This window comes from Dendrobates tinctorius, unplaced genomic scaffold (genome assembly GCF_039654945.1).
Source record: "Dendrobates tinctorius isolate UK_male_01 unplaced genomic scaffold, ASM3965494v1 ptg000038l, whole genome shotgun sequence".
Lineage (NCBI taxonomy): Eukaryota > Metazoa > Chordata > Amphibia > Anura > Dendrobatidae > Dendrobates > Dendrobates tinctorius.
The window spans coordinates 10,456,994-10,481,955 of NW_027361706.1; the positions used below are offsets into that span (position 1 = coordinate 10,456,994).

Genomic DNA, 24,962 nt, shown 5'->3' on the forward strand with positions numbered 1-24,962 from the left:
CTGATGTTTGGCGCTCAAGAAGGAGCGGGCCCCAGTACTTCTGGAACTGAAGGTGCTCGTTTTGTACCAGGTCAGCATTTTCCGGGGGTGGTCTCGCCAACCCCAAGAAAAGGTAAGCCGCAAAAAAGGTGTCGAGAGTGTTACAAAAAAGGAATACGCAGGGACACCACTTATCAATGCGACACCTGCCCCGAAAAATCTGGCCTGTGTATGAAGGACTGCTTCAAATTGTACCACACCTCCATGCACTACTAATTTACATTAGATTAGTTGGGGGCACATCTAGATTTGTTCTTTGGGGGTCTAGTATGCAAAATGATGTCACATGTGGGTTTTTTTCCTGTTTAGGCCATCAGGGGCTCTGCAAACGGAACATGACGCCAGCTGACCATCAAAGTCTACATTCCAAAACAACACTACTTCCCTTTCGAGCCCCGACGTGTGCCTAAACAGTTTCTTCCCACATGTGGGGTACCAGAGTACTTAGGACAAATTGGACAACGACTTTTGGGGTCCAATTTCTCCAGTTACTCTTGGGAAAATTAAAAATTGGGGACTAAATGATCATTTATGTGGGAACAAAACAGATTTTATATTTTCACGCCCGGGCACTATAGTCTTTAGTGAAACACTTGAGTGTTCAAAGTGCTCACCACACATCTAGATAAGTTCCTTAGGGGGTCTAGTTTCCAAAATGGGTTCACTTGTGGGGGGTTTCCACTGTTTAGGCACATCAGATGCTCGTCAAACGCGACATGGCGTCCGATCTCAATTCCAGCCAATTTTAGGTTGAAAAAGTCAAACGGGGCTCCTTTCCTTCTGAGCACTGCCATGTGCCCAAACAGTGGTTCCCCCCCACATATTGGGTATCAGCGTACTCAGGACAAATTTGACAACAACCTTTGTGGTCCAATTTCTCCTGTTACCCTTGGAAAAACAAACTATTGGGGACTAAATGATCATGTTTGTGGAAAAAATGATTTTTTATTTTCACGCCAGGGCGTTATAAACTTCTGTGAAGCCCTTGGGGGTTCAAAGTGGTCACCACACATCTAGATAAGTTCCTTAGGGGGTCTAGTTTCCAAAATGGGGTCACTTGTGGGGGGTTTCCACTGTTTAGGCACATCAGACGCTCGTCAAACGCGACATGGCGTCCAATCTCAATTCCAGCCAATTTTAGGTTGAAAAAGTCAAACGGGGCTCCTTCCCTTCTGAGCCCTGCCATGTGCCAAAACAGTGGTTCCCACACATATTTGGTATCAGCATACTCAGGACAAATTGGACAACAACTTTTGGGGTCCAATTTCTCCTGTTACCCTTGGGAAAATAAAAAAATTGTTGCTAAAATATTATTTTTGTGACTAAAAAGTTAAATGTTCATTTTTTCCTTAAACGTTGCTTGTGCTCCTGTGAAGCACCTGAAGGGTTAAAAATCTTCTTGAATGTAGTTTTGAGTAGCTTCAGGGGTGCAGTTTTTAGAATGGTGTCACTTTTGGGTATTTTCTGCCATTTAGACCCCTGAAAGTGACTTCAAATGTGAGGTGGTCCCTAAAAAAATGGTTTTGTAAGTTTTGTTGTAAAAATTAGAAATCGCTGGTCAACTTTTAACCCTTATAACTTCCTAACAAAAAAAAATGTTACCCAAATTGTGCTGATGTAAAGTAAACATGTGGGAAATGTTATTTAGTAACTATTTTGTGTCACATATTTCTCTGTTTTAAGGGCATAAAAATTCAAAGTTTGAAAATTGCAAAATTTTCTAAATCTTCGCCATATTTCTGTTTTTTTCATAAATAAACGCAAGTTATAGTGAAAAAATTTTACCACTAAAGTGAAGTACAATATGTCATGAGAATCGCCTAGATCCGTTGAAGCGTTCCAGAGTTATAACCTCATAAAGGGACAGTGGTCAGAATTGTAAAAATTGGCTTGGTCATGAACGTGCAAACCACCCTTGGGGGTGAAGGGGTTAATGGTGCATACTCAGATTGGGCCAGGGTTACTAGTGGGGTACCACAGGGTTCTGTATTGGGCCCCCAACTATTTAATATATTTATTAATGATCTAGTGGATGGCTTACACAGTAAAATATCAGTATTTGCAGATGATACAAAACTATGTAAGGTAGTTAACACAAAGGAGGACAGTTTGCAACTACAGACAGATTTGAGTAAATTGGAGAATTGGGCTGAAAAATGGCAAATGAGGTTTAACACAGATAAGTGTAAGGTTATGCACATGGGAAGGAGAAACAGATGCTATAATTACTTACTAAATGGGAAACTGCTGGGGAAATCAGACATGGAAAAAGACTTGGGCATCTTAGTCAATAAGAAGCTAAATTGGAGTGCCCAGTGTCGGGCAGCTGCCACCAAAGCAAATAGGGTCATGGGATGCATTAGAAGCGGTCTGGGGACACGAGATGAAAACATAATTCTCCCTCTGTACAAATCACTCGTCAGACCACACTTGGAGTATTGTGTGCAATTTTGGATGCCGCTGCTCAAGAAAGACATTACTAAACTTGAAAGGGTTCAAAGGCGGGCTACTAAAATGATAAATGGAGTTGGTTCACTACAATACCCAGAAAGGTTATCAAAATTAGGTCTATTTACTCTAGAAAAGAGAAGACTTAGGGGAGACCTAATATATATGTACAAGTATATCAGTGGGCAATACAGAGATCTCTCCAATGAACTGTTTGTACCAAGGACTGTGACAAGAACAAGGGGGCATTCTCTTCGTTTGGAGGAAAGACAATTTCTGCACCAGCATAGAAGAGGGTTCTTCACGGTAAGAGCAGTGAGGCTCTGGAATTTTCTTCCTGAGGAAATGGTGATGGCCAACTCACTGAATGAATTTAAGAAAGGAATGGATGCTTTTCTTGTGAGTAACAGTATAGAAGGTTACGAATAACAGAATATTATAGGTAGATGGTTGACCCAGCTTAAGGGAAGGAATTTTTATTCCTATGGAGAAAATTGGCTTCTACTCTGTGGGTTTTTTGCCTTCCCCAGGATCAACAATGCAGAACAGCTGCTCTAAAAATAGGCTGAACTAGATGGACATAAGGTCTTCCTTCAGCCTTCAAAACTATGTTACTATGTTACTATCTTTACAGAAGGTTCAAGATGGAGTCCATCAAGTCAATGGTCCCCCTGATAGGACTGAACTTTCTCATGACAACCATTGATTTACAGAACACTTATCATCATGTCCCCATCCATCCAACTTACCGGAAATTTTTAAGGTTTGCGATTGCACAAGGTAAACAGGTACTGCACTTCCAATTCAACGTCTTGTCATTCGGAATATCATCAGCACTCACATCTTTACAAAGATCATGGCAGAAGTCATACCTTTCATCAGGAGAGAAAACATCTGTATAATCCCTTATCTCAATGACTTCCTACTCGTCGATCCATGTGTACCACTACTCGGAGACCATCTATAAATAAGTCCAAATTTTTACATCCTTGGGATGGTTGGTGAGCCGTCAGAAATCAGACATGGTCAACTTCACTACAAAAACCATCTTAGGTTTTGTACTGGACTTCTGGAGACAAACATCCTTCTTACTAGAAGAAAAAACGATCCAATTCACATCCAAAATAAACTTCCAGTGAAGCCAGAAATTGGTATAGTAAGATTTGTGATATCAGTTCTGGGACTTATGATGTCATGCAACTAGGTGTAGCCTGAGCATAATGGAATACCAGAGTTCAACAAACTTCTATCCTTTCAAATTGAGATGGATCACCAGAATCCCTGTCAGAAAGATTCCAATACCCAGTTAGGTAAAATCCTCTGTCCTGGTGGCTCAATCCAGGGAACCTAAATAGAAAACCCTGGATTCAGAACCCTCTATCAACCATAACAGTGAATTCCAGCAGAAACAGATGGGGGGGCTATAATCTCCCAAACTTCCGTCCAGGGGCTCTAGACAAGAGAAATCAGCCAGAGATTCTCCAATTTCAGAGAGCTGAAGGCAGTAGAGGAGGTACTCTAAAATTCTGTAAAAAGCAAATCCAGACAGCAAAGATTGAGACAGAGAGACTCATTGCCAGAGAAAGTAAAAATAATCCCAAAATATTCTTTAACTACATAAATAGTAAGAAACTAAAAAATGATAGTGTTGGTCCCCTTAAAAATAGTCTGGGTGAAATGGTGGATGAGGAAAAAGCCAATATGCTAAATGACTTTTTTTCAACAGTATTTACACAAGAAAATCCCATGACGGATAACATGATCAGGGATAAAAATTCTTCATTAAATGTCACCTGCTTAACCCAGCAGGAAGTACGGCGGCGTCTAAAAATCACTAAAATTGACAAATCCCCGGGCCCGGATGGGATACACCCCTGAGTACTGCAGGAATTAAGCACAGTCATAGATAGACCATTATTTTTAATCTTTAAAGATTCCATAATAACAGGGTCTGTACCACAGGACTGGCGTATAGCAAATGTGGTGCCAATATTCAAAAAGGGGACAAAAACTGAACTCAGAAATTATAGGCCAGTAAGTTTAACCTCAACTGTGGGTAAAATCCTGGAGGGTTTTCTAAGATATACTATACTGGAGTATCTGGAGAAGAATAACCTCATGACCCAATATCAACATGAGTTTACAAGGGACTGTTCCTGTCAGGCTAATCTGATAAGCTTTTATGAAGAGGTAAGTTCCGGACTGGACCAAGGGAATGCAGTGGACGTGGCGTACATGGACTTTTCAAAAGCTTTTGATACGGTGCCACACATAAGGTTGATACATAAAATGAGAACAATGGGGATAGGGGAAAATATGTGTAGGTGGGTTAAGAGCTCGCTCAGGGATAGGAAACAAAGGGTGATTATTAATGGAGCATGCTCGGACTGGGTCAAGGTTAGCAGTGGGGTACCACAGGGGTCAGTTTTGGGCCCGCTCCTTTTTAACATTTATTAATGACCTTGTAGGGGGCATAGAGAGTAGAATTTCAATATTTGCAGATGACACTAAACTCTGCAGGGTAATCAATACAGAGGAGGATAATTTTATATTACAGGAGGATTTATGTAAACTAGAAGCTTGGGCTGATAAATGGCAAATGAGCTTTAATGGATATAAATGTAAGGTCATGCACTTGGGTAGAACGAATAAGATGTATAATTATGTGCTTAATTGTAAAACACTGGGCAAAACTGTCACTGAAAAAGACCTGGGTGTATGGGTGGACGACAAACTCACATTTACTGGCCAGTGTCAGGCAGCTGCTGCAAAGGCAAATAAAATAATGGGATGCATTAAAAGAGGCATAGATGCTCATGAGGAGAACATAATTTTACCTCCATATAAGTCACTAGTGCGACCACACTTAGAATAGCGGGTGCAGACAAGAGCGACCAAGGTTATTAGGGAACTAGGGGGTCTGCAATACCAAGACAGGTTATTACACTTGGGGTTATTTAGTTTGGAGAATCGAAGGCTTAGGGGTGATCTTATTACAATGTATAAATATATGCGGGGACAGTACAAAGACCTTTCTAATGATCTTTTTACTCTTAGACCTGTGACGGGGACATGGGGGCATCCTCTACGTCTGGAGGAAAGAAGGTTTAAGCATACTCACAGATGCGGATATTTTACTGTAAGAGCAGTGAGACTATGGAACTCTCTGCCATATGATGTTGTAATGAGTGATTCCCTACTAAAATTTAAGAAGGGACTGGATGCCTTTCGTGAAAAGTATAATATTACAGGGTATATACACTAGTTTCCTTAATATTGCGCTTATCCAGGGAGCTAGTCTGATTGCCGTATGTGGAGTTGGGAAGGAATTTTTTTCCCCAATGTGAAGCTTACTGTTTGCCACATGGGTTTTTTTTTTGCCTTCCTCTGGATCAACATGTTAGGGCAGGTTAGGACAGGATATGGGTTGAACTAGATGGACTTAAAGTCTCCCTTCAACCTTAATAACTATTTAGTCAAATCGGCAACATCCTTAATTCAGGGCACCCACATATGGATCTATTAGGACAACATGACCTCAGTCATCAGGGATGCATGAACACCAAAAAACAATCTCAGCCAGAATCTTATCTTGGGCAGAAGAACATTTTCTCTCCCTATCTACTCTCCACATAAATGGCTAGGCCAACATCCAAGCTGACTTTTTTAGCAGAAGAGATGTACATTCAGGCTAATAGAGTTTAAATTTAGAAGTCTTCCAAATGATAAGATGGGGTTATCCAGAAGCAGATCTTTTTGCAAGTCACCAGAATGCAAAAGTGGATCAGTATTTCTCCCTGAATCCAAATAATGCCTGCCTAGACGTGGACGCATTCGACCACTCATGGAAATTCAAACTAGCGTATGCATTTCCGCCGATTCTGATCTTACCAAGAACACTACAAAAGATAAGAACCGAGAAGGTCAAGGTAATCTTAATAGCACCTCTCTGACTAAAGAGAAGTTGGTTTGGCACCTTGAACAAGTTGAGGTTAGAAGGTCCCCTGATTCTCCGACCAATCAGAAACCTTCTTCACCAGGTTCCAGTCTACAACTTGGACCCTGAAAGCCTGTATCTGGCTGCTTTGCTTTAGAGTTCACAATTCTAAAAACTAAAGGTCTTTCAGATACAGTCATACAGACCCTCCAGAAGAGTAGAAAACCAGTGACAAATGTCATTTATCGTAAAAATGTAAAACGTTTGTGACTTGGTTTGCGCCTAGTCCTCCAGACCCACTCGAACATTGCCCAGATCCTACAGACTTCCTGCAAGAAGGTGTGGAGAAGGGCCTCAAACCTAGCACCTTCAAGGTTCAAGTTGCAGCCCTAAGCTCATTTTTTGACCAGTGCCTGGCAGATCACCAACGAGTTAAATGGTTCAGGACTGCATTTTCCTGTCTACGTCCAAGATTGACCAGCCTAATCCCATCCTGGGACCTAAATATCATCATTAAGGGTCTGACACCACCTCCATTTGAACCCTTATCCTCGACAAAACTTGACAAACAGCTTTCCTGGTAGCAATTACCACAGCCAGGATAGTGGGTGAACGTCAGGCCCTCTTAATTAACAAACCCTATTTGAGAATTCTGAACGATAGACTTGTTCTCCGACTTGACCCATCCTTGTTTCCCAAGGTGGTCTCAGAGTTCCACAGGTAACAGGAAATTATTCTGCCCTCATTCAGCCAAAATCCAGCAACTGATAGAGGAAGCTTTCCATTCCCTACATGTACGAAGAGTGCTCCTTCACTACCTCCAACAAACACAAACTTGGAGGAGGGATCACAATTTTTCTATCCAGTTCTATGGCCAAAATAAATGGAGGAAGAAGACATCAAAAAGTACTATTACAAACTCAATCAAGAAAGCAATTTGCAAGACATATCAAAACCAGAACCTCTCGCCTCCAGAAAAATGTATGGCTCACGTGGGTCGCCCTCCCAGGGCTGTGGGGTATTCGGTACCGGGCCGGTGTCGGGGGGGATGTGTCACAGCGGCGGTGACCCGGTCTGTTGCCCTGGGAGCCCAAGTAATGGGGAAATGTGGTTAATGTGGAATGGAATAGTTCGTGACGCCACCTGTGGTGCTCGGCAAGGGAGGTGTTAAGCCGACGCTGCAAACAGATCCTCTGGGACAGATAGTGTGGTGCAGCAGTGATGGTATAGCCCTCCACAGGCAGGGCTGATGTCCCAGGGCAGTGTAGTTGTAATGGTTGTGGAAAGGCGCAGGCAGTGTTAAAGAATGGTACCCAGATGTAGCGGTGCTGAGCCGGTTGGCGCAAGAATGAATGGAGGACACCGAGGCTTGCAGTCCTAAAGCTTTACTCAGTCTGCGGTACACAAGGGTGCATGCCTCCGGGCCGTGTCCTCCGGGTCAGAGACTCAGCCAACCTCCAGGCCAGATTGAAAGCTCCTCTCCAACACTCCGCCAACATGTACCTTTCCTGAATGACTCCTCTATTGCGCCTTAAAGTGTGAAGAGCTCCAGTACCGTGGTACTCTGGAGTTCCTCCTGTCAGATGTTCCCAAGAACTCTACTCGTATGGCAGACAGCTGTAGCCTGCTTCGGGGACTCCCTTCTCCTGAGTCCCGGCTCTCTATCCGATTGCTGTTGTGCCCCAAGTCATAGATGGGAGTAATGCATTTACAGCCAACTACTCCACCGGTGTCTGCTGCAGAACCATAAGTGTCCATACAACCTCGGGGAAGGGGCCCCGGCCTTGCGCTGAGAACCTATAGGCAGGGTTCCTCTTCCAATCCACTTCCTCTCTGTTCTCTTACTCCTTCGTTCCATACTTGTCTTTCTCTCTTATGGAAGCTTAGATTGCAGTTCTACGTCTTTCTCTTTCTTTTCCCCTTCCCGTGCCAGTTGGCTCAGATCACTGAGGCAGCTGCAGCACTCCTTCCTCCATCCCTTCTTCCAGGGATCCTCACTCCTGTCTGAGTGACTTCTTACCCGCCTGACCTTTTGCCAGACTGAACCTCTAATCCTACACTTTCCCACTGTTTAATATATATATCTAAACTCCACCCACCTCCTAACACATCCAGTGTTCCAAGCAGGGAACCACCAGAGGTGCTCTGCTACTCTCTAAGCACTGAGCCGCAATGTGGTTATGCAGAACTACGCTGTTGTGTGGGGTGCGAGTGTTGGAGCGTGGAAAGGAGTTCCCACCTTACCTGGATTGTGGGGCACTACACCTTAGGAGAAGGTGCAGTACCTCTGTGGCAACTGAGCCTCAGGGGCGCCACACACGCAACTAGGGTTTTGTCTGTCTCCTGGGTTGAGAAGGCAATCGGTTTCTAGTAACCCTCCATGAAAGCACAGATAATACTCTTCTTTTCTCATAATTTCTTGTATTACTTTAAATCCAGTGATATTTTTTTTTTTGAAACATTCATACTCTTGTGGTCCTTTAAAAATACACCGGAGAGAGGTTGTGGAAGGGGCTATTTGACCTCTTTGTTTCCTATTCTTATTCGAGTGGGGGGACAGCCTCCTGTGGCGCTGTTGTGGAGAGTTACTAGAAACCGAATTACCGGTGAGTTGAATTCTATTATTGTAAAGAATAGATTGTCATGTCAAGAAAAGTGACAGCTCTTCTTTCAGCCTATGTTGTCTCAAACACTTCAATAAGATATTTATTGTATGAAATTTGATTGGTAAACTTACTTTAAAAATCTTTATCAGAATGGCTGGTTCATCCTGGTATTAAGATAAACATTTTATGCTCATGTTGGACTAAAAAAATGCTCATTTTAATATCAGAAAGAGAAACATTTTAAAAGATTATAAAGCCACTCTGCAAAGCCAGGAAAAAAAATATAAGGGGGGGTAATCCAATCATCCATAGACCCTTGTTAGGAAACAACTGGCAGGACTCATTGAAATATTGAAGCTTAAACACAGTTTATGTGCTTTGTTCATTTTTATCTGAGTGAACCTGTCAGCATTTTCTGTTGACATGTGAAAGCACCTGTCTGTTATGACTCCCTGGTGGCACTAAAAATCCGCTCAGACAAGACGCTAGCGGTAGGGCAGCACAACACCTCAAAGGCATAGAGAAACAGCTCATGCCAGATGTCCGGCTCTGAGACCCAATAGCTGAAGGTTGCAGAGGAATTAGGGAATATTCTGTTTTTTTTTTTTTTGACCTGGTATTGCTTGACCATCTTTAAAAACTTTTCCCTTCTTGTCAAAAATATCCAATCATCAGGGCCTTGGGCGCTGGCAGGTTGTAATGAAATTGGACCATGCCTTTGGCAGTGTACCCCTGCCTCTGCTGTATCTGATGTGTGTCTCCCTCACCTCTCCTTCTTGGTTGTGCAAGGAAACTTTTTTCCTGCCCTTCGCATTGTCTGATCGGAATTTTTTCAACATATTTTCCACCGTGGCTTTCTGGTATAGCAGCATTTTAGTGAACCACTCCACCTCAGGAAGGAGAGATGCAAGGTTGTAGCTTGGGTCTAGAAAGGTGACTAGTCAGTCACCTTTACCTTTTTTTTTTTTTTGGTCCAAGATTAATGTAATGCGAGGGTCACGGGAAAGACAGTGGTAAATAAAGTCAGCCATAGAGTCCAAACTTCCCTGTCTCCACCATGATGACTACTCTCCATCTCCTCCTCCTTTACCACCTCTTCCTGCTCATTCCCTTTCTCAGCCCATCCACATAAGAGAGACAGGACGAAGCTTGTGTGGGTACTAGCCTCTGTTGCCAGCCAACTCCTGTTCCTCCACCCCCTCATTGTTACCCAATCCGCGCTGAGCGGATGAGAAGAGTCAGGCCCTAGTAGTATCTCCCTATCTCATGTCTTTCTCCATCTCCACCTTGTCTAAATGCAAAGTTTCATGTTTAATTGTCAGCAGTGACTGTTTAAATAGGCACAGAAGCAGGATCATTGTGCTGATGATGGCATCATCACTGCTCACTGTCTTTGTGTAGTCCTCACTTTGTGTAGTACTCAAAGTCTTTAAAACTGCTCAGATGTCAGATATCCGTGCCCACCGTTCAGTTGCTTTGTGCGCAGGCTGACCAGAATAACGCCGGACGTGTTGGATCTGGCATTCAACAACTGGCTTCTGATGCTCACAAATCTTTGCCAGAATGTACAGTGTGGAGTTCCATTATGTGGTGACGTTGCACACCAGTCAGTGAGCTGGCACTTGCATGCACTGCTGCAGCACTTCCAGAGAGGCGACCGTTGTAGCAGACTTGCGGAAATGGGTGCTGACATGGCATACCTTAACCAGAAGCTCTGGCAAATCTGGGTATTTTTTCATAAACCGCTGAATTACCAAGTTGTGCACGTGGGTCAAGCATGGTACGTGTGTGAGCTTGCCAAGCTTTACAACCGCCACCAGGTTACGGCCATTATCATACATGACCATGCCTGGTTGTAGGTTCAGCAGCGAGAGCCACAAATTTGTCTCGTCTTTTACTCCTTTTAATAACTCTGCCACGGTGTGTGGTTTGACTCCTAGACAAATTTGCTTTAGCAGAGCCTGTTGCCGCTTCGCTGAGGCAGAGCTTCCAGCTTCCTGCAGATGTGGATGATGTGCTCTGAGATAGCACATTGGAGATGGAGGATGAAAAGGAGAAGGCGGGGGTGCAGGAACTGGTGTAGGAAACCCTGATAGAGGTAGGGCCAGCAATCCTCGAAGTCGGTAGCACATGTGCCGTCCCAGGGTGGAACTCTTCCCTGGCTTCCACAATGTTCACCAAGTGTGCCATCAGGGAAATGTAGCATCGCTGGCCATAAGTACTTGTCCATGTGTCGGTCGTTAAATGGACAATTCCAGTAACCTCATTGTCAAGGACACAGGTGACGTTCCTGTACACATGCTGATATAAGGCAGGGACGCCACACTGGGAGAAATGGTGGCGGCTGAGGACCGAGTACCGAGGGATCAAATTTGTAAACCTGTAGCAGGCCATTTTTTCTTTATTTCAAACCAATGAAATTTCACACAAAACAGGTTCTACAGTATATATGACAATAGTCAATTTTTGAACAATCAAATTTGTACACCTGTAGCAGGCCAATTTTTCTTTTTATTTCAAATGAACGAAATTTCACACAAAGCAGGTGAAACTGTATGCATGACAATATTCAATTTTTGGAACAAAAATATTTGTGAATTGTACCAGTCCAAGCTGCTTTTAAAAATTTTAAACCACTGTTATTTTACAAAAAGTATCAATGACTAATTGAATCCAGAAGAACACTAAACTATTTTCTTTTTTTTTCTTTAGAGTTATGGACCACCGTACTGTGACACTAAGCACGTTAAACTGTACAGATGACAATATAATCAATTTTTTCACCCCAAAACAATTAGCAATGGACTGCAAAGCCCTAAGCCCTCCCTAGAAGCTGTATTCTGCCACTCTCCCTGCTACTGCAACTGTCCCTAGGCTAAATGCAGAATGTATGTGATACAAACAGAAAAGCACAAGATTTGCCCTTAGTAGGAATGTTAGTATGTTAGTATGTTGGTTCAGCATCAGCACCAGTATCAATGCTAGAGGACTCAGTTTATTTAAACTGTGTACACACAAGCCTGGATAACTGCTTGCTGCCTCCAATCACACCTGTCTGTGAGCTTTGCAATTGCGTCAGTGTGCCAAGCATGGTGGTGCAGGTTGTTTTATAACTCCTGATAATGTTATGCAGCCAGCTAATCACAAAAATGCCACTACCAAGATGGCTATAGCATTACAGTGACCGGCAGGCAATACCTGCACATTTATTTGGCTATGTAACAGGCGCCAAACGTGGGGTGGGGGATTCGAGCTTAAAATCTGAGCACCAGTCAATGCTCATCAAGTGCCGAGCACATCCGAGCATTCAGATACTCAAGTGATATCAGAGTAGTTTTACAGAGTGCGAACCTGTCATCAGGATTTTGCTATGTAAACTGCAGGCATTGTCAGGTTGGCGCCGTTACACTAATTAAAATATTACCTGGATTGATGAAATCTGTCTTTTGGTTCTTGTTTAATCTGTACTTCAGTTTTCATTTAATGAGATTCTCGTGCTTCAAGACAGTGGGCGGCCTGTGGACCAGTCTTTTTTTTGGTGCCCTGTTCTCATATCCATCCTTATGGGCTTAAATGACAGGTCACTGAAGCTGTGGCGGCGCATGCTCAGTAGCATCATGCGCTGCCGGCGGTGCCATTTTGTTGGAGGGAAAAAAATTGTCTGCAGCCAAATCTTTTTTTTTCTTCCAACAAAATGGCACCGCCGGTGCTGCATGCACAGTAGCGTCTCCTCTATCAGTAAGTGATAGATGCTACTGCGCATGCACCGCCGCCATTTTACTCTAGTTAATTTTTTTTTTAGAGACCACAATATGATCTGCGCCAGCGCAGTATTTAAAATAGGAGGCAGGTAACTGAAGCACCAAAACAAAAAACTCGTCCTCAGCCCCCCACAGGCTGCCCCGGAGCACGAGAATCTCATTAACTGAAAACTGCAAATACAGATTAGACAACAACCGCAAGCTGGACTTCACCAACCCAGGTATCATTTTAATCAGTGTAATGACGCCAACCTGACAATGCCTGTAGTTTACTTGGCAAAATCCTGATGACCGGTTCACTTTAAAGGCTTTTACCCTTCTGTTAATTTAATAAATCTTCACTCATAGTTTTTCTCATAATTTAGCTTGCTATAATCTGATGTTGGTCCCAGGTCAGTTCATCTAACACTGACTCGATATTTTTCTGCCCACAGGTTATTTGTGCAAAGTGTTCTGAATTCAAGCTGCTGGCAGAAAATGCGCGGAATAATCGGGTTTGTAAAGACTGTTTTGCCTTGAGCTCTGCTCCGTGCAGTCCAGGGGGTGCTGATATCCCTGAAAATAAGAAGAAAACTTATCTAGAGGTAATCTTTCTGGAAGCCACTAACGGTATATTAATTAACGCAGTGTGATGGTATGGCGTCAGGCCAATAATAGAATTGCTTCTTGCCACTTCATTAGCGGCAGTCGTGTGACTACTTTCCATATCTGATGGTTTTATTAACAAGTTATAAAGACGAATGCCAAAACTAAGGAACCACCATCATTAAATAGAAAAAGGAAAAAAAAAAGTTGTAACTTATTTTTATTTTATTTTTTTAAATAATATGTAGCAAAAATGAATGCAAAGGAAAAATGGAGGAGAAAACTAAAGGGCCCAATTAGGACTGCAGGTGACCAATTAGTCACTGTGTATGGCACTAGTTAATTTGTTTGCCCTGGTTTTCAGCAATCTCTCATTATGTGGCTTCACTGCTGCTCTATCTGGAGTATTCTCACCTCGGATAACCTTCATGATAACCTCCTTTGCCATTCTTTGCTGATGTAAGAAAAATCTTTTTCTCCTATGAGCGGTGCTGGAGAAAGCCACCTCTCAGCCTTGACACTTCTTGGATACCTAGTGATGTATTGTTATGTGAAAACAAGACTAACGATTTAATTTTTGGCCCTAAATCTAAATGGGATGTGTCATCAGAAAAATGACTGTTTTTATTTTTTTTGTTACATGTATGTTTTAAAAAAAGGTTGGCAATTTTTTTTTCCAATCATGATCTGTATGGCATAAAAAACAAATCTTTTAATTTTTAAAGTGTTCACTTGGGGGTATTTTAGACTGCTACTTCTTGTCCTTTCAGGAAGAATTTACAGTAGTTTCCTTATCAGCAGAGATGGGTCATAACCCTGTACACAGCTGATTACACAGGATGCATCACAATAGGCGATGTCACATGGGACCCAGCTACCCCTCCTGTTGCAATAACCTTTGCACACTTGTAATGTGGCACGGGGCAGTAGCTGTGATTGAGGAACTCGTCTCCCACGCCCCGCACTCTGCATGAGAATAAGGTTTCTGGCTGGATGTGTTACTTTGGTGATGCACCCCTGCAGACTGCATGGTGTTGTCCTATGCTTCTCTTTCAGTTGTCTTTTCTTTACAGGGTCTTACTATCTGCCTCACTTGTCTCCCTTTTGCCACAGTGACACCCACTACATGTGGTTCTTCTTACTAGCCAGATCTGAGGTCTGCTACTGTAACGTAGAGGGAGACGGTAGCCGTGGGCGAGTTACTCATCTCCTGCACCCCGACACGTTACATGAAAGTGGGTATGCTGGCTGGGTGTGTGGACTTGTGTCATAGGTGCGGTACAGCCGTGCAGGCTGCATGTAACCGATGAGGCTGGTTTGCCAGGACTAGATGTTAACCAGTTCATGAAAGGAGACCAACTTTTAAAACTAAACTTATTTTCACTGAAGAATAACCTGGAATGAACTATATACAGCGAGAGAGTAGGCATGTATCTTCCAGGACCTTTGTTTAACCTGAGCAACATGGCCGCACACATCTCCTTCTTCCCTGAAAACACTCTCCTTTTCTTACTTCCACTACTATTTGCACAGCGCAGCACACTATCTTGGGAGCTTCTGTTTTCCGCATAGGTCAAGGTGTTACACTATATCCCCTCACTGCTACTCTGTTTCCAGTTCACAAGAGTCATAGAGTTCATCCTGTGCTCTGTAACAGAGGATGTGTACCAATATGGTGGCACTTGACTTTCTTTACTGTAGATGCTTAGTAGCTACAATGATGTATGTGTTCTCTTCCTTTTGCTTCTCTTTACTTTTGCCTTCCGTTACCTCTCTTACTCCATACCGTCCTGATAGGCATCGTGCCTTCGGGCAGGAAGCCTAATCTTCCTCTCACTCTCTGTCCCAATTCCAAAATGCTACTCACTTCTCTTGTCTGATATCGCTTTTCTTACAGTCTCTTACGATCTGCTTCAGTATTTCCTCTCTTACCACAAGGACACCCATTGCTTGCAGCACTACTCACACTAAACCTGAAGGAGGTCTTTATTCTGCCCACTCTGGGCTCTTTCTGACTACCAGGAAGTCCTTACTGATCTTGCTGCATAGCCCCTTGTCTCTTGTCTCAACACTGGACTTAACTCTATCTTATCCCACTGACTGTCTGTTGCTGGGCAGACTATAATAACGTTATTGCCATCTTGTGGCCATTATACTTCACCAGCCTAACACCGTGCGGCCCTCCAAAGAAATGCCACCCCACACCCTTACTGACCCACTGCCAAACAGGTCATGCTGAAGGATGTTGCAGGCAGCAGATCGCTCTCCACGGTGTCTCCATACTCTGTCACATCTGTCACATGTGCTCAGTGTGAACCTGCTTTCATCTGTAAAGAGACAGGGCACCAGTGGCAAATTTGCCAATCCTGGTGTTCTGTGGCAAATGCCAAGCATCCTGCACGGTGTTGGGCTGTGAGCACAACCTCCATCTGTGGACGTCGGGCTCTCAGACCATCCTCATGGAGTCGGTTTCTAACCGTTTGTGCGGACACATGCACATTTGTGGCCTGCTGGAGGTAATTTTGCAGGGCTCTGGCAGTGCTCCTCCTGTTCCTCCTTGCACAAATGCGGAGGTAGCGGTCCTGCTGCTGGGTTGTTGCCCTCCTACGGCCCCCTTCACGTCTCCTGGTGATCAGAGGGTGTAATGCTGTACTGTGTTTTAAGTAATATTATGTGATGTTAAGTATAATGGCCACAAGATGGCAATAACGTTATTATAGTCTGCCCAGCAACAGACAGTCAGTGGGATAAGATAGTTAAGTCCAGTGTTGAGACGAGACATGGGGCTATGCAGCAAGATCAGTAAGGACTTCCTGGTAGTCAGAAAGAGCCCAGAGTGGGCAGTATAAAGACCTCCTTCGGGTTTAGTGTGAGTAGTGCTGCAAGCAATGGGTGTCCTTGTGGGTTGTAGAGTCCGTCTCATGTTATCACGAGTGTGAAAGCACAACCAACATTCAAAAGTGACCAAAACATCAGCCAGAAAGCATTGGTACTGAGATGTGGTTTGTGGTCCCCACCTGCTGAGCCACTCCTTTATTGAGGGTGTCTTGATAATTGCCAATAATTTCCATCTGTTGTCTATTCCATTTGCACAACAGCATGTGAAATTGATTGTCAAACAGTGTTTCTTCCTAAGTGGACAGTTTGATTTCACAGAAGTTTGATTTGCTTGGAGTTATATTCTGCTGTGTAAGTGTTCCCTTTATTGTTTTGAGCAGTGTATATACATATATACAGTTGTGCTCAAAAGTTTACATACCCAGTAAACCGATTTCTTTTAATTTAACCTATTTAATTATAATATAAAATATATATATATATATATATATATATATATATATATATATATATAAAAACTAAAAAGTATGCAAGTTTGGTAACTATACACTGAACACCGTGTTGATGAAACTCCCCCCCCCCCCCCCAAAAAAAAAAAAAAAAAAATCTGATTTTTATTTTTTTTCATACTTTCACTCAACTTGACTTTTTCCCATCTCTCTGTACATTATATGATAAAGCAAATGGTGTCATTGGAAACTACAAGTTATCCTGTAGCAAAGTTACTGCCAGAAAAGAAACCAGTTTCGGGTCTTAGAATTTGGGGAAAAAAAGAAAAGGCAAAAATGAAAAGAAATAAATAAAATAACAAAAATGTCCTGATCATGATGGGGTTAATATCTGTCTTGCGAGCAGCACGTAATATTTCCCGGATTATCGATGCCATTGTTTTCCAGTAATTACACTACAGATACGTTCCTCTTCGTTGCTTTTCTGGAATTATCCCGGCAGCTTGCACCTTGTAAACTTTTTGCAAACTTCATAAAGTCTTCTTGTAAGCAATACTTTTAATTGCTGGCTGTATGATGAAGTCGCGCGCACCTCTCCCAAGCTTTTTATTGTGAAAATAAAAGATGTAAACTTCCACACGATGACTATAAAATGGAATGAAATTCCTACTGCGCCCTGGAGGCTGCTTTTTTTTTTTTCTGGAGGAAGAATTATGTTGATTTACTTGAAATTAGCAATTTGTGCATTTTTTTTTTTCTTGGAGCCGTAAAATGTAAACTTCAAGCACTTACTGTTTCCATAAGAAGAGGAGCCCTGGTGCAGAACACAATGGCACACAGCCCATTAGCTGATTACACTGGATGTCTCTGCTGCCAGCTGTACGCCGCTATTCCCAAATGTATTATTAGATGGATCCGCTCTTCTGTATTAGAGAACGCTTTATACAATTCCCTACTAGGTTTCCATCATCGAAATCCGTCCTTTCATGAGTGGGAGCATGGCAGCGAGATCAGATTCCCCAATGCTACCCTTGGAGACTATGCAGAAATAATCAATAGTAAATGTGGAGGGCTTTTGGTGAATTCTGCTTTCGAGTCTCTCCGCGGCATCGGCTAAATGAAGAAGGACACAGCCTCATCCTGTGGGATTACATTGTTTAGCCCTTAGAAGTCTTGAACAGCTTTATTATCTTATAAAAAGGTTTTTCCGAGATTAGAAAAGGAACCTTTTCTTTTTTTCAACAGAAGCAGCTTTACTTTGTCCAAAGACTCAGCCTAGTATCGTAGCTCGGCTCTACTCAAACAAATGCTCAATCACTTTATACTACGGTGCTCATTTTCTACCTAGGGATCATTTTTACTCCCAGTACCTTAAAGGGGCTGTCCGGCCTTAGGCTACAAATCTGCAGCCACTTTAGGGGTTGTCCAAGACCTTAACATTAATGGCCTATCCTTAAAGAGAACCGGTCAACAGGTTTTTTTTTTGCATATAAAGTAGGGTCAACACCTATACAACAGCATTCTATAATGCAAAGTCCCCAATACGCTCTGCATAACACAAAAAATAGCTTTTATTATACTCCCCCATGGGGCGGTTCGTTGGGCATCACTGGTCTTGATCCGGCTCCTCCTCCACTGTCCCCCTGGTGATGGGTTTCCTTTAAGACAGGTCATCAATGTCTGATCGGTATGGGTGTGACACCCAGTATCCCCGTCGATCAGCTGTTCCCAGTATCGGTTGCCATTACTGCTCAGTTTCGGAGCTGCAAAGCACTCCCTATTGTATTGAATAGGTGACCGCAACCGATCAGTTCCAGTCACAACCGAATCCAGGAACAACTGATCGAGGGGTGTCACACCTCCACCGATCAGACATTGATGACCTATCCTAAGGATAGGCCATCAATGCTAAAGACTCGGAAACCACTTTATAAGGGTTTGTTTGGGAATTGGACCATTTCATCAATCTTAGATTGTGGGGGTCTGACAACCAACACCCCCACTAATCAACTGATATCTGGTGCCATGACCTACATAAGTTCATGGTGTACAGAGCCTTAAGCACTGACTACTGACGGTTCTCAGGTCCTGTAGCTCAGCTCCTATTGAAGTGAATGGAAATTTAAGCTGTATGGTCACTATGCAATGAATGGAGCTGTTTTGTTCTGGTTCTGTACACTGTTTAGTTCAGATGGCACCAGATCGCAGTTGATCAATAGGAGTTCTGGTTTTTGGACCCCCACCTATCTGATATTAACAATCTATCCTAAGGTAATTGCCACTGGACAACTCCTTTTATTAAAAAATAGGTCTGTCTCCATCAATATAAACATCTTAGAATGTGGCTGAACATTCCCGATTATTTTCACATGGAAGGGAATAAGTAATATACCGGCTCACTCACTTGCAGGAGATCAAAGGATCAGGCATATTAAAATACCACATGTCCAGTCCATGTTTCAATAGTGACATTGGCATCTGAGTAGATTGACAGAAGGAGAACACTTCATCTGTCAGCCCATAGCACGCGGCTCAACCTGTAGCTTGATCGCTGGGTGTCGATGGCCTCTATCAGTGTAAGGGCCCCGTCACACACAGTGAGATCGCTGATATTGTGACGCATCAGCGATCTCTCCAGCGATATCGCTGTGTGACGGGGATCAGCGACCGGCCCCCCCTGCCGGGTATCGCTGATCATGCAGGATCGTCCTAGGCCATTTTTTTGATCGTTGGTCTCCCGCTGGCCAGCATGCATCGCTGCATGTGGCAGCGAGAGACCAGCGATCAGCGACGCTGATTTCCAGCGTAAACATCGGGTAACTAAGAGCCGGGCGGCTCTTGGATACCCGCTGTTTACCCTAGATACCAGTGCATGCTGGTTTCTAGGGTAAACAGCGGGTATCCAAGAGCCATGCGGCTGTTAGTTACCCAATGTTTACGTTGGAAACCAGCGTGCACGCTGGTATCTAGGGTAAACAGCGGGTATCCAAGAGCCGCACGGCTCTTAGATACCCGCTGTTTACATTGGAAACCAGCTTGCTCGCTGGTCCGGATCGCTGGAGGGGCTGTCTAACGATGTCCCAATGATCCCATCCATGTCGGATCGTTGGTGGGATCGCTGGGACATCGTTATGTGTAACGGGGCCTTAAGACTGATATTCTGAGATGGTACACTGCAATACATTAAGTAGTGCAGTGAATTATCTATGTGATCAAAGAATTGCCTGTTCGAGCCTTTGTTATGAAACTAATAAATATAGTAAAAAAAAATAAAACAATGTAAAAAAAATCCCAATTTTCCTTATTAAAAATGGTTGAAAATTGGGGCAGAAAACAACGCCTCAAAAAAAAGACAAACGCTTGCCACATCTGTAATAACCGGCACTATAAGGCTATGTGTACACGTACTATTGAGAGCTGCGGATTTGTCCCTTTGGATTTGTAAAAAAAAACGCAGGTAAATCCGCAGGTCAAAAGTCCTGCGGATTAGCCTGCGGTTTAGCCCTGCGGTTCCACACCTCATAATGGATAAGGTGTGAAACTGCAGCGGATTCCGCACAAAGAATTGACATGCTGCGGATTGTAACCTGCAGCAAATCCGCGTGAAAAAATCTGCAGCATATGCAGAGCGTTTTTGGTTTCACCATTGAAAACAATGGTACTGTACAACGCAGCAGAATCCGCAGCGTGTGCACATAGCCTAAAACTATATCATTTCTTTATCCCGCAAGGTGAATGCTGTAAAAGAAAAAAAAAAAAGTCAGAGCTGTTGCTTTTTTTGTTTATCGATCCAAGCAAAAAATGAAAAAAAAAAAAAAAAAACATGATGCAACAGTCATATATCTGTGAAAATGGCAACATGGTGAGAGATTACAGCTAGTCTCGCACATAGAGAAATCCCTTGTTTTCTGAAGCATTATGGTCGTTTATAGAAGTAGTCAACATAAAAACTATAGATATTTGATATTGTCATTATCGTAACGAGATGCAGAATAAAGTTAACGTGAAAATTATACTGAATGTTGTTGGGGATAAAAAAAAAAAAATCCAGAATTATTGTTCGATTGTTCATTCCATCTTCCAAAATGTATAATAAAGTGATCAAAAAGTCAAAATGGGACCAATGAAAACTCCCCAACAATGTATCACTGCTGCATAAACTTGTGTTCCAGTTTCACCTTTCTTGTGATCCTCCTATTCCAAAAGTAATAGTTACAGGGCAAAATCCTGAAAACTGATAAAAGTCAAAAGTTTGATCATCCGCGATTATGACGTTGCTTCAGAAACAACTTTTTACTTATAAATTATAATGTTATGTCTCTCCATCACCATCTGGGGATCCATAGACTACCTACAGCCATAGTTATTATCGTCTCCTGGAGAGAATCTGCATCCCACGCACCTGTGATCTGAAATGCGAGAGGAGGGAATACAAGTTTTATGTCATCTTAAACCAGAGACCTACATACATTAAGTGGCGTAACTTGAGTCCGATGGGACCCGGTGCGAGATTTAGATTTGACCCTTGGGGCTCCCGGGCTTCCCAGCCCCTGCTTGTTGGTCAGATGTACGGGCCCTTGTAACTTTCTAAATCCTATAAGGACATACAAGTTGCACCCCTATCTTGGTCTCCTTCCTGATATATATGTCCCTTATCCTGGACCCCATCTTGGTATATACAGTGGGGGAGATAATTATTTGATCCCTTGCTGATTTTGTAAGTTTGTCCACGGACAATGAAACAAACAGTCTATAATTTTAAGGGTAGGCTAACTGTAACATTGAGAGATAGAATATCAAAATAAAATCCAGAAAATCACATTGTATAAATTATATACATTTACTTGCATTTTGCACTAAGAAATGGAGCTTTATATAGGTTTGTCATTTTTTTTAATATATATATTTTTTTCTTTTTAATTCTAGCCTGTCTGGATGCCTGGGCACTTGCGTAATTATATACCGTAATTGTTCTAATTAAGGGGGTGAATAGCAATATTTCATGTGTGGGTCAGTATTCGGCCCCCACCATCCACATAGGACTGCCAGTTCTCATCGGGCAGCCCGCACCATATAGGTTCCATTACTCTGTCTACAATATTATTCTGATATAAAGAACTGCAGAAAAAAAATTAGTGAAGATTCTGCTTGATAAGCCTTCCAAGGATCTATGAGCTCCAGACTCAATGAGAGCAACACCGGGCAAAGCTCATGGCGACCTAACCAGAAAATCCTACATTTATGGCAGATAACAAGGGACTGTTTAAGAAACATCAGAATATTGCATATCCAAGGTGGATAGTCTTTTTTTCACATTCTACCAATTTTGTAGTCAATTTTCCCACATCTACACAATTTGGAAGAAACCTAATCTTCTGAGATTCTTTCACGTTTTCCTCTAATGTTACTAAAATAAATTCAATTTACATCGTAAAATAATCTTGACACCAACAATACAGCCCAAATTAACCACTTAGTGACCTCCAATACGTCTTTAAAATGACCTGAGTTAAGAGACTAGCCTCCCCATACAGGTGACAATCCAGCAGCCATCGGCGGACCGCTATAGCGGACAATTTTCTGCATCAGCCACGGCCAGTGTTGGCACCGACCATGGCCGTCTAACTCCTTAGATGCTGCTGTCAGTAGTGACTACAGCATCTAAATGGTTAAGTGCGGGGGGGCGGCTCCCTCCTTAACCCTATTGGCACCCAGAGATCATATTTGTGTGGTCCTGATGTTTGCCATGGCAGTTCATGGCCAAGTAATGGCCTTAGAGTCTGTCGGCTATAGCGGCCTGTTCAGAAGTTATCAAAATTTAGGTGGTAAAAAAAAAACTTTTTCACTCCTGTCATGTCACTTTGTATTTTAATCCCTGAACAGCAAATGAAGGGTTAATGAACTACTTTAAAGCAATTTTGAATACAATGAGGGAGTGCCATTTTTAAAATGGTATCACATTTGGGGGTCTTCCAATATGCAGGACCTCCCGAAAGTCACTTAAAAACTGAACAGGTCCCTATAAAAATAAGGTTTTTTTTTGTAAATTTCCTTGGAAAAAATGAAAAATTACTTCTATGCTTTTAAACCTTCTAAAAATAAAAAAGAAAAATTACATTTTACAACTGGTGCTGATGTAAGGTAGACATGAGGGAAATGTTATTTATTTAGGTTTTTATGTGGTATGACTATCTGGATGAAAGGGATAATCATTCAAAGTTTGACAAATGCTAATTTTTAAAAAAAAAATTTTGTCAAATTTTTGATATTTTTATAAATTAAAGCGAAACATAGCAACCTAAATTCACCATTATCATAAAGTATAATGTGTCACGAAAAAGCAGTCTCAAAATCAATGAGATATGTTGAAGCGTTTCAGAGCTAATTCTACATAAAGTGACACTTGTCAGATTTTCAAAAAATTTGCTCGGTCACTAAGGGGTTTTAAAGGGAATCTGTCACCATGATTAACCCTCCTTTTTTTTTTTTTTTTAAACAAACTTTATTAACATTTTTAAATTTTAACACCCACACAAACACTTGACAGGGAAACAGCTTTAGGAAAAAAGGGGTAAGGAAGTTTACTATGCTTTATTAGGAAACAAAACAAGAGGGAGGGCTGAAGGGATTGGGCAGAGGAACTCCCTATAGAAAGGAAAAGACTAGTAAACGTACAAGTTAAGAGAAGAAATGAAGTGTAACGAAAGTATCTTGATGATATTTTGCTTATATACACAGACATAAAATGATACCTTGATATCTGCGATTCGATGTTTTGTTCCTGAGAAATCCACATTTTTCTTAAAAATGTAAATGAGCTGTTAAGATCTATGGGTGTGGGACACAGATCTCTCCTAAATCTGCCACTAGAGATTATTTTAAATGAAATTGGGGCATCATCACTGTGAGACATGTAGACCAGAAGAGCAGACTGTCAGTCAATACAAGTCACACTGGTAATGCCTCCTTACATTTAAAGATTGGGGAGATCTATGTCCGGCCCATAGATCTTAGCAGCTCATTTATATATTAAGAAAAACCTGGATTTTTCCATGGTACATGACGGCACCACGAGAGAGGGGATCCGCCCCACGAGGACAGGAAACCTTCAAGATAAAAGGGGCGGCTCCTCTCTCCGCATCAGTTAGTTTCCTGTCCTCGACGGGGAACCCTCAAGATGAAAGCCTCTTTGAAGATTCCAGAAGAGGATGCCTGGGCCTGGGTCGGGTGATTAAGGGCAGGCATGGGTCTGCTACACCCGACGCCGGGTACCGGTAGTCGCCTCGGGGGCCATATATGCCTATGTCCCCCCTGAGCGAAGGCATGGCCACAGCCGGAGGGCAGATGCCCAGGCGAAGCGGGGTACCTTGGCGGATGGACCCTCCAAGATGTCAGAAAGAAGGTCCAGGGAGGCCACTGGTAGTGTTCCCTCCCTGTTGACATACAGTGGCCATGCAGCCCGGGAGGCACATCGGTGCCCGGGCAGAGAGCTCCTCGGAGGCCACAGACTGTGTACCCTCCCTGTGAACACCAGACACCGGACCCCGCAGCGGGGTAGTTCTACATATACCTGCAAGCCAGGATGGGGTCCACCGTGCAGGTAAGGGGTGTCTGGGGGTCCCGAAATACAAGTGATCACCCGGCCCGGGCTCGTATGGCCGCACCGGGAGGCGCACGCTGGGAGCGCGCATCATGGCCGACGAACCGGAAGTGGTTGCGGCGACCCGGAAGTAGAGCGGCGCGCACAGCACTGCGGGGCCTGGGAAGGCAGAAGGTGTGCACGGTCCCGGGGGGGGCGCAGAGGCGCGCGTCCACACAGCAGGCGCGGCAGGTGCGAGACCAGTTGGTCTAAAAAAAAAAAAAAAAAAAAAAAAAAAAAAGGGTGCTATTTAAGATCGCCAGAAAAGGCGAGCAGGCGTCACAGCACCAATATTGAGTGGAAGTGACTGCTTGAAGCCATAAGCAGCATAATGGAGAGCCCTTCGCCAGAGCATGTGCAACCACGCCAGGAGGCAAAAGAGAGGCGGTCGTGCTCAGAGGAGAAAGCAAAGACACGCCGCAGCAGTAGTGTGAGCCACTCGGGCAGCGCACGGGCGGGTCGTCACCGCAGGAAAGAGGGGTCCATAGTCTCGTTGGGAGACAGTGAAAGGACCAGCCAACCTCCAGATCCGGTACCCGTTCTATGAAGCGTCCGAGTGGTGAGTGAACTTCGAGAAAGTCCAGTAATCTGTCTGTTCTCTTTCTCTTTTCTCCTCTTTCCCTCTCCTCCACCTCTTATATACATTGGCGGGGTGGAGTA

The 24,962-nt window shown here is 43.2% G+C and overlaps 1 protein-coding gene across 2 annotated transcripts in view; it reads left to right on the forward strand.

Moving 5' to 3' along the window:
* The window catches only part of FGD3 (FYVE, RhoGEF and PH domain containing 3), a 325,835-nt gene that overhangs the window by 275,417 nt on the left and 25,456 nt on the right, over positions 1 to 24,962 (forward strand). For both annotated transcript variants that reach the window (XM_073574191.1, XM_073574190.1), the window contains exon 18: positions 13,226 to 13,375. In XM_073574191.1, coding sequence (XP_073430292.1) covers positions 13,226 to 13,375 — 150 coding nt within the window. The remainder of the gene's footprint in view (positions 1 to 13,225; positions 13,376 to 24,962) is intronic.